At 40.4% G+C, this 9,467-nt stretch overlaps 1 protein-coding gene across 13 annotated transcripts in view; it reads right to left on the bottom strand.

Annotated features, from left to right (window-relative positions):
- Positions 1 to 491: 491 nt before the first annotated feature.
- Positions 492 to 9,467, bottom strand: part of madd (MAP-kinase activating death domain) — a 51,349-nt gene continuing 42,373 nt past the window's right edge. For 8 of the 13 annotated variants that reach the window (XM_062989421.1, XM_062989434.1, XM_062989424.1 and 5 more), the window contains 4 exons: positions 9,279 to 9,385; positions 5,817 to 5,886; positions 2,764 to 2,810; positions 492 to 2,655 (listed from right to left, as the gene is read on the bottom strand). In XM_062989421.1, coding sequence (XP_062845491.1) covers positions 2,542 to 2,655; positions 2,764 to 2,810; positions 5,817 to 5,886; positions 9,279 to 9,385 — 338 coding nt within the window. In that variant the 3' untranslated portion in view covers positions 492 to 2,541. The remainder of the gene's footprint in view (positions 2,656 to 2,763; positions 2,811 to 5,816; positions 5,887 to 9,278; positions 9,386 to 9,467) is intronic. The other 5 variants (XM_062989427.1, XM_062989428.1, XM_062989431.1 and 2 more) reach the window with 1 other exon arrangement.

The following is a 9,467-nucleotide window of genomic DNA, read 5'->3' as shown; positions in this document are numbered from 1 at the left end:
TACCCATAATAATAAAGCAAAAACATTTTATCTGGGGACCGGCTGGGCGTCCACACAAACACAACTGGTATCGAAGACATCTCTTCCTATTGTCACTGTGAAATTAAGTATCTGGATGCCTGCTCAAATTCATTCTTCAAGTCATTAATTCAAATCTTTTAAATCCCTTCTGGTCAGTATCGCCGTGGATCCGATTTCCTCAGAAACTCTGGACGTAAGATAGGAATTCACCCTGGACGGGCGGCAACCATCGTGGGGCCAATCAAGTCTGTGTAGGCGTCTGGCCAGCTAATATCAAGTGCTGGGATTCGAACCAGGATCTCAGCGGTGGTGGGTTTGCGTAATATAGTGCTGTGCTGCTGGAAAACATGTCAAATCTTGATGCAACACAGATTCAGTTCCATATGGTTCATGATTGATCAGCTAACGAAGTGGTTGGCAGGCAGAATGAACAAAACCGATGGAACGGAAGAATAGGCTGGGTACACATCTGGGTTGGACATCTTTTATTGTCATATTGCCAAAGCTGTACAGGTTCTATAAATACTTTTTAAACACTGAAATATTTACACCCATTGTGTCTGTCCCCTTATTCCTCTCATTCACATCAGTAGACATACAGAAAAAAAACGATCAGATAAACTTGAATGCTACAGTGTCTGGTTCTTGCAGTCACTCAGCATTCACATTAAAACATCTGTCTTTGGAGACCTGCTGAATAAATTTTGTGCTATTTACATCTACAGACAGTGGGCCATTAAAATAATAGCTGGTAAAGCAGACGGACAAGCTACATACAAAAAACACTTGAAAATATACCTGTTTAAAATCCAAACACCAGGTAAGATCAATAAAACGTTTAGTGAAGACAGCATAACGTACACAACCTAGGAAGGGACTGTTCAAATATTTCTCCATTAAATTTATCAGTTCCCTCTGACCGATTTGACAAGACGACGCAGCACGAAGACGACCCACATCTGAATGCAAGAGATCTCCAAACACAGCTGCTTCAGGTTCCTAACACCTATTAACACCTCTAGTTGCGAAATGCGTTTGAAAACGTGCGCGGTCGGCTTTTACTTTCGCGCAGGGGACAGCAGAGAACAGTTCGACGGCTTGTTCTTCACACCCACTACAGTATTGCACATCTACTCAACAAACCACGGTTTGTTTTAGAACGTTCAACATTGCTCAAGTGAAATGTACAGCATAGAATTTTTTTTCTTCATTATTCATTATTACGTATCCCCCCGACCCCCTTGTTTTTTTTTTTTACAGCAACATGCAATTCACAGCTGTTCACAGACAAGGCTTTACAGTAAACTAGTACAGTAGGCTCAAGGGTAAAAGCTAAAGTTACACACACCTTGGACTACTTACAGCAGAACAGCAGTACAGGCTCAATGAGACATTACGTTGGTAGCACGCCATAGTCACCTGCTAAGGCAGTGCACACTCACCCGAACATCTTATCAACAACGGACAGGACGGACCAGAGATACGTTACCACTGAGTACACAGGACTATTCTTACAGTCTATGGATTCGGAGACGTGAGCATGGGTCAAGACGGCTCATTCGGCTAAGCCAGCGGATCCTCCAATCACATGCAAGAGATGCGAATATGAAGCGGATATGAAGCGGATTTCTGGCTCGTTTGGTAATGAGAAAACGACAGTATACGACAGTCTACTCTGGATGTGAATAGTCGAGGAGAAGACATTAGCCATGTTAGATTAATTACAGTAAGCATGGTTAGATCAATAGAAGTCTAGAAGGCAAACCTACTATCTACTGTGGGCCTTTGTAGTTGAATATTAATAATAATAATACAATGTTTGTTGGTCTTTTAAACCAACAGGAGTTCAAGTCAAGGGTGTTACTGTGTAGACATGGCAAGATTAGCAATTGAGACTAATAAAACTACTGTGTTTGTGATTGAACAATAGTGTGTAGGACCAGCATTATTGCCCATGGTTAGGGGGCAATACTTCTATTCATGGTTAGGTGAATAGCTGAAAAACTAAGGTTGGCATGGCTGGACCAACAGAAGTCAAGGAAACGATTACACTGCCCATGGCTGGATGAATAAGAGTTGAGGTAAAGTACTGTAGGAATGGTTAAATCATTAGGTAAGCACAATAACAATGGGTATGACCTACACCAGGAGACAGTTGAGAAAACTACTGTAGGTGTAGTAGATGAATAAAATCAAAGGATTTACCCTGTGCATGCTTACATGAATAGAGGAAAGTCTGTATGCGTAATGTGGCGCTCTACACACTCTTGGGACATAAAGTACAGTTTGCACAAAGAGAATCTGGATTTGTAATATTTACTGATCTATGAAGTGATTTAAATACTTTCAGTGGACGGAAGAGTGTAAGGAATATTGTCCAGAAGAGCAGAGCGAGCTACAAGCTCAAGACGGCTGTAAAACAGCAGATGGCCAGGCTGCGCGGACAAGCTGCAGATTCATTCACGGGGGTTTAAGACACAGCCAGTATACAGTAAAGTACAGCGGGCAGTACAGTGTGCACTAGCTGGGTAGTGGACGAGGAGACGGCATCCTGGGTTTGCCCTCTGTCTCCTTTCCTTTCACTGCAGCCATGTAGGAGAAGAGACAGAGCACAGAGTAACAGATCTGATGTGCCTGAGTAAGAAAATAAGACAAGAAAGACAATTTGATTTAATTAGGTAAATGCCAAGCAATATAAAATAAATATACAGTACATCACTGGTGTATATTGGGAGTTCTTACCATGGGAGTTTTGTACCTATGGATCACCACTTCTTTAGTTTCAGGAACTGCAATCACAGGTTAAAAAACAATTTGGAGGAGGTAAGAAATGACAAAATAGGAGGAGAGAAAGAGGGAGAGAAAGACATTCGAAAGAAGACATATTGTATATAGCCTCTGTATATATGAAATGCCTATAGTGGGGACTCAGAGGATCTATTATTCTGAGTCTGAAGCACCTACTGGAGCAGTGCTGGTGCATAACTAAGCACTAGAATTGCAAATGTAAGCATAAAACACTCAAAATATATAACAAAAGGCGAGAACAAAGCAAGCCTCCTGACAAAATAAAGCCTCTTACTCAGCTTTTGGACATTTACTGAACTACTGGTCTTGGTTCGCTGAAGTCTGTTAAATCAAGGTCCGTTAAATGGAGGTTCCACGGTGCATATATACAGTATATATAGACATATTCATTCTCAACTATTTCTCAACCTAACTAGGGGTGACTGCTGTGTAAAACAAGTAGAATTAAGCTATCGATTCACACATGCAATTTTACAAAGGTACACTGTAGGACCAAAGCATGCGGACCCCTGACCATAAGCTTGTTGTACAGTCCAATCCAAAACCATAGGTGTTACTATGGAGCTGAGTTAAGTCTGTGGGAATCTAACTCTAGGCTCCAAATCTAACCGAACAGCCCAAATCATAACTGATTGACTGCTCTAATTAATCCATTGTGACTGAAACTCATTAGGAGGGATGTCCACATACCTGATCATACAGTGTACATTAGTATGTATTAAAGCAACATTTCTAGCAGCAAAGGAACCTGCCTGACCTTCCCTCCCTCGTACACGTCTTATTTTGTTTGTGTGCACGCCTGGCCAGGTCTAATGAGTGGTATCAACGTGTTAAGACTGCTGCACTACCCAAGCACCCCATTTATAAATATTTTGATTAACCAGCTCTATTGAGACAAATTACTGTATAACTATAGTTAAGATATATTCACCTTATTCATTGTCATATACTGTAAGTATTTGTAATAATTACTAATTAAAGTATTTTTTATCATAATAAGTACACTTAATAATGATAAATGAGTAAAAAAATAGTAGGGACAAGGATTATATCAGTAAATGGTCCAACAACTCAACCATAAAGGGTCTCCCCATGTGTTTTTTTTCACATGCAAACATTCCCTGCTAAGCTTAGACCACAGAGAGCTCCGGTGGAACTGCACTACACAATAACCCCACCATGGTGGACGTTAAACAGACAGCATCGTAGCGGGAGTAGTGATCCAGCAGTGATGTCAGGCTTACGACCGCTTATGAAATGGTTACAAGCATGATCACGTGAGCTTAGCAAAATGTCACACAGCCAATGCTATGAAAATGAATAACAGTAGAGAGAGGAAAAACTAGAAGAAGGACCAAGTAAGGGAGAAGGAAGCAGAGGATGAGGAGAGATCAAGATAAAGGTGACAGCACTTTACCTGCTGGAGAATGAAGGTTTTCATAGCAGCAAGGATGAGGGGGCGCATTACAAAAAGGAAGCACAAAGACACGGCAGTAACCCTGGCTAGCCCTGTGTCTGAAACTACCGATAAAAGAGCTGAGCGGAATGGGAAGTAGTGTGGCATTTGATTTTCCATCTTCTATCAAAAACTTATACATGAGGCTTTTGTTTTAAAGGAAAACCTATGGCTGCCCTATTCCCTCTGATGGGTACACTCTCAGTACTGAGCAACTGCTTATTGTATTAATAGTATAAACATTCTATTTGTGCGCGTTTGTCCTTTTTAATAAGTAAAATGTTCATAAGGAGAACAAACAGAACACTAAGTTGCACTTAACGCTGTTTGTGTGTATGGTTTAGTCTTAAATGAAACCAATAATCAATTAGCAGTCCTGCTGGCTGCCACCTGATGGATAAAATAAAATCCCTGTGTACTTAATATATCAACTGGAAGACTCTAAAATGTTAAATATGTTTATTTAATTTAAGAGTTTAAATACACTTGTGACATAAAAATCATGGCTGTCTTTATAAATTATGAATTTCTGAAGTTATTTTTATGTGACTGAATAATTGGAACACACGTATGTCATTTCAAGCAGCAGTAGCTCAGTGGTTAAGGTACTGGACAGTTGGGCCCCTGAGCAAGGCTCTTAACCCTCAATTGCTTAAACTGTATTATAATTGTATAGAAGTGTCTTCTTTGGATTAAATTGTCTGCTAAATGCCACATATGTAAATGTAAATAAATGTAAAAAAAATAAATAAACAAACAGGGGGGGCTCGAGTGGCCAGTGCGCTAGCCCACCACCAACAAAATCCTGAGCTCTCAGGTTCAAATCTCAGTTGTGCTATTGGCCAGCCGAGCCCACACACACACACACACACACTGGGTCTGGGGGAGAAAATGATCGCTGCAGTTCTGGCCAGCTACAGTAGCTCGTCTGTTGGATCGGACCACACGGGCCAGCATCCGTTCCCCGCGTGCATCAATGAGCCTTGGCCGCCCATGACCCTGTCGCCGGTTTATCACTGTTCCTTCCTTGGACCGTTTTTGATAGATACTGACCACTGCAGACTGTGAACACCCCACAAGAGCTGCAGTCTCGGAGATGCTCTGACCCAGTCGTCTCGCCATCACAATTTGGCCCTTGTTAAATCCTTACGCTTGTTCATTTTTCCTGCTTCTAACATCAACTTTGAGGATAAAATGTTCACTCGCTGCCTAATATACCCCCCCCCACTAACAGGTGCCGTGATGAAGAGATAATCAGTGTTATTCACTTCACCTGTCATAATGTTATGCCTCGTCGGTGTATTTTCTTTCCTTCTTATAGCACTCTCTAAGCTTCCATGTGAGACTTCGAGTTAGTACAAAGAAACATGCCTTCCAATTTTTCAGCCACAAGAAAAGGAACACATACGTAAAAGAAATAACAAACACCCCAAGACTGCCATGACATACATGTCACCGGACCTCGACTGCGCTACGGTTTGGTTTACTGCCGTGTCGTGTACGGGCCGAGAATCAAAATGGGGGTAATTACCAAATTCCTCCAGGACAAAGACTCCCTTCACTGTATTGCACTTTTTAATGTGATTCAGCTCTATGAAAACCTAAAACGAAAAACAAACAAAAGAACAGAACACACCGTTAGCAACTCAATCGCACGTGTGAAAACAAACTAAAGAAAACCGAACAAACTGAAGAAAATAAAACACAACAGAACAGTCAGTATGCAGTAAAACGGGGGGGGGGGGGGGGGGGGGGGGGGGGGGGGAGAACCAAAAGTGGCACATAATAAGCAAGCTCAGTAAAAACTACAAGAACTTAAAAGGACTACAGACAGTGAAAGAGAGGAAGTTTTCATGCTGAGATGCTTACACAGGCCAAATGAATAACGTGATCACAGACGTCTGTTTTAACATGAATACAGTGCCCTATATTACCCATCAATAAAGAAATAAAAGAAAACAAGGTTTTACTTAAGATAAATCTTCAATAAAATGACTGCAGCAGTCACCTTAAAGCACAATCCTATAGAAGGTAATTCATTTGAGCAAATTTAGGACAAAAGTGTTGGGACACCCCTTCTAAATTTTGAATTTGTGTGTGCGGGTGCGATAAATCAATTATATAAAAGGAAATAAAATGCTTCCAGCTTCCAGCAACAGTTTAGGGAAGGCTGGCGTACTAAGCAAGGTTTATAAAGACAAAGAAACTCCAGTGGCCTGCACAGAGCCCTGATTTGAACAGCTTTGGAATGTACCAGATCATCAATTGAGACTTTTTTGACCAACATTAGTGCCCAGCCATCCAAATGCTCTATTGACTACTTGGCTGTGATATAGCTGAAACGATCACTCTCTGTCACTCTATTTAAATCCCATTTGTTTTGGAAAGCTCATAACCAGGTGTCCAAATACTTTTGGCCATATAGTGTTTGTATGCAGGCCAATCAAATAACAGATATGAAACACCGCACCAGTTTACCACACAGAGGGCAGACACAATCAGAAAATCTGATTACGACTGACTGGTTGAATGTTCCATATGCTCCACAGGCCCGTGTAAAAACTCACATGAAAAATTCCATCATCCGAACATAAAGAAACAGATTTAAAAAAAAAGACATGAGGTCTGCTACAATAGCTACAAATGGAATAAAAGAACAAAAGGAGAGTATATTTGGGGAAAAACAACTGCTGACAAGCAAAGACAGCAGAGGTGGTGTACCTTCCGCTCCTTGCAGGGAGAGAGAGCATGGGAGAGAAACGCTTTGGATTATTATCGCACAAAAGAGCAGAAAAATAAACCACCCACGCTACGTTCCCACCAGTAACGCTCAGTGAGCTCTCTCAAGTAATAAATATAGAAATGCAAATGAATGAAAAAACATGCCTTGCTAAGAAATGATTGTATTTAGTTGGTTTAAAACCTTGCTGTAAATCCCACTCCATTGCCCTCCAATGCCTCCTCCGCCAGCAGTGCGGACCGGCAACCTCGGGGAAACAAGCTACAGCGCGGATGAAGCAGCATCGACTTCTGCACAACGTCCAGCTTCTAAACTACCCAACTGAGGGAGATGAATTCATTCGATAGACTCCTATTATTGGAATATATTTCACTCTGCACTGATCTAAAATAAACCAGGTTGTGCACAGAGGTTCGCACCTCTGTGCTTTATGCCTATTATTACTGTACACAAGAGACATTTGATTTATAGGTTCTGATCTTATCTAGCTTACCTCGAAGGAACCATAGTACCTATAGTTCTAAAACGGAAAAATTGTGAGCGCATAAACATATACAGGATTTTACCATTACAAGAATGGACAAGGATGTGACACTAAGACTGAGAAACCGTTAGTGCTATGGATCCCTAAACATTAAGGTTTTAATATGTAACCAACCCATTCGTTAGATGTACTGCAATTCCATGCAACACAGAAGGTTTGTTGATTTCCCAGAAGTGTACTGTGCCTTCATAGTCATTATTTCCTTTAACATCCTTAGTATTTTTCTGTCTAAAGGCTTATTTAAAGTCCCACTCCAGTTATGCGCTAATCTAAAATTAGATCCCTTACTTGATGGATGATTATTAATGTCATTTAATTAGTCTCCACCAAATAAGATGTGCTAAAATGATCATTGCTGTCTGCTTTAACCAAAAACGATGGTGGATTTTTAAGCTAGGTATTATATCTGGTCAAAAAGAACTGGTGTGTGTGACTAGTTACACTATCCTTGCTATACACTAAAATATTCATCTATTTAAAACATAAATATAAAAACCTCTCATGCATAATCAACAGATTATATAAATCTTTTAATAAGGCTTCCTTCATTTCACATCAACATGTCAAATGAAGCAAAGCAAAATGCTATGATGGGTTTTATGCTTTTTAGTGCTAAATAAATACTTAATGATCTAAAATAAGTGTCTCTTTTTAAAATCTTTAAACCTTCATAAAAAGTGGATGTGGAGTAAAGCAGTGGAACAAGCAATGGGGTAAAGCAAGGTCACCTCGTTGTATTATTATGCACTCTTCAAGACAACTGGTGCTCATGTGATTAAAACCTTATAATAAATACCTGCCTCTTTACACTGACTTCCCACTATTTGTTTGTATTTACGGTCCTATATCTTACCTCATACCAAACACATTTCAAAATTCACACCAACACACCCACACACTGTAAAGACAAGGGGTTGGTACCACAGTGAATAACAGTTAGTACTGACACAGTCATGTGTGCTGTTTAAAAAAAAAAAATTTTTATTACAAATATCCGCGAGTCATTAGGCAACTCAAATACAAACACACAGCAAATAAAGCCAAAACAAAAAGGCTATTCCTCCAAGAACTTTTCTGATAACCAAATTATATTCAAATTGTCTATATGTATTATATGTACATGTATTTTAACATGTATAGAGTTGCAATTGGAAATATTTCAGTGAGGCAATGACCCCAAGCAGACTTGGTCATGGAATATTCTGGAATGGCCTTCTCAGTCTGCAGATATAAATCCAGTAGATAATATTTGGTGGGATTTAAAGTAAGCAGTTGCAGCATGTAAGCGTTAAACGTCGATAAGCTGGAAGCTTTTGCGCTAGAAGAATTGGGAGTGGGAGCGAGGATTCCAAAAAGAGGTGTTTCTAGCCTTTTAGTGGTTCTCTGTTTACTGAGCCGTCTGGTCAAGTTTCATTAAATTGTGTGTGTGTGTGTGGGGGGGGTAAATATTTCTCATTGCAACTGTATACCCTGCATTTCTGTATATCCCGAACTACTGTGCTATTAGGAACTCTTGCTGTTTGATGAAGTTCTTTGAGGAAGAAAGCCACACAAAGAAAGACAGTATGGAAAAGGCATGGAAGCAAGAGAAAAGTAGAGAATTACTACCAGACAGAAGTAGAAAATGACCAGAAGAGAGAAACTGGTGATGGGCAGGGGTGGGCATAGACATTCATGCATGGTAAACGGACGTTACAGTAGGCTCCTACCTGGCTGTGCATGAACTTTAAATTGATTCCTTCGAGAGTGACCTGGAGCAGACCTCCTTCACCTGTCTTCATATCCTGCACTGGGAACTCTCCTCCTAGTTCTGGACCTATGTAAGCAAACACGTTATCACATTATTATTTAGTTTGGTCTGTAAAGTTGGCCATCTCTCAAAGTGACCAGGAATTTGA

The sequence above is a fragment of the Trichomycterus rosablanca genome, chromosome 27 (assembly GCF_030014385.1).
Source record: "Trichomycterus rosablanca isolate fTriRos1 chromosome 27, fTriRos1.hap1, whole genome shotgun sequence".
NCBI classification, from domain to species: domain Eukaryota; kingdom Metazoa; phylum Chordata; class Actinopteri; order Siluriformes; family Trichomycteridae; genus Trichomycterus; species Trichomycterus rosablanca.
This window is presented reverse-complemented; position numbering and strand designations above follow the sequence as displayed.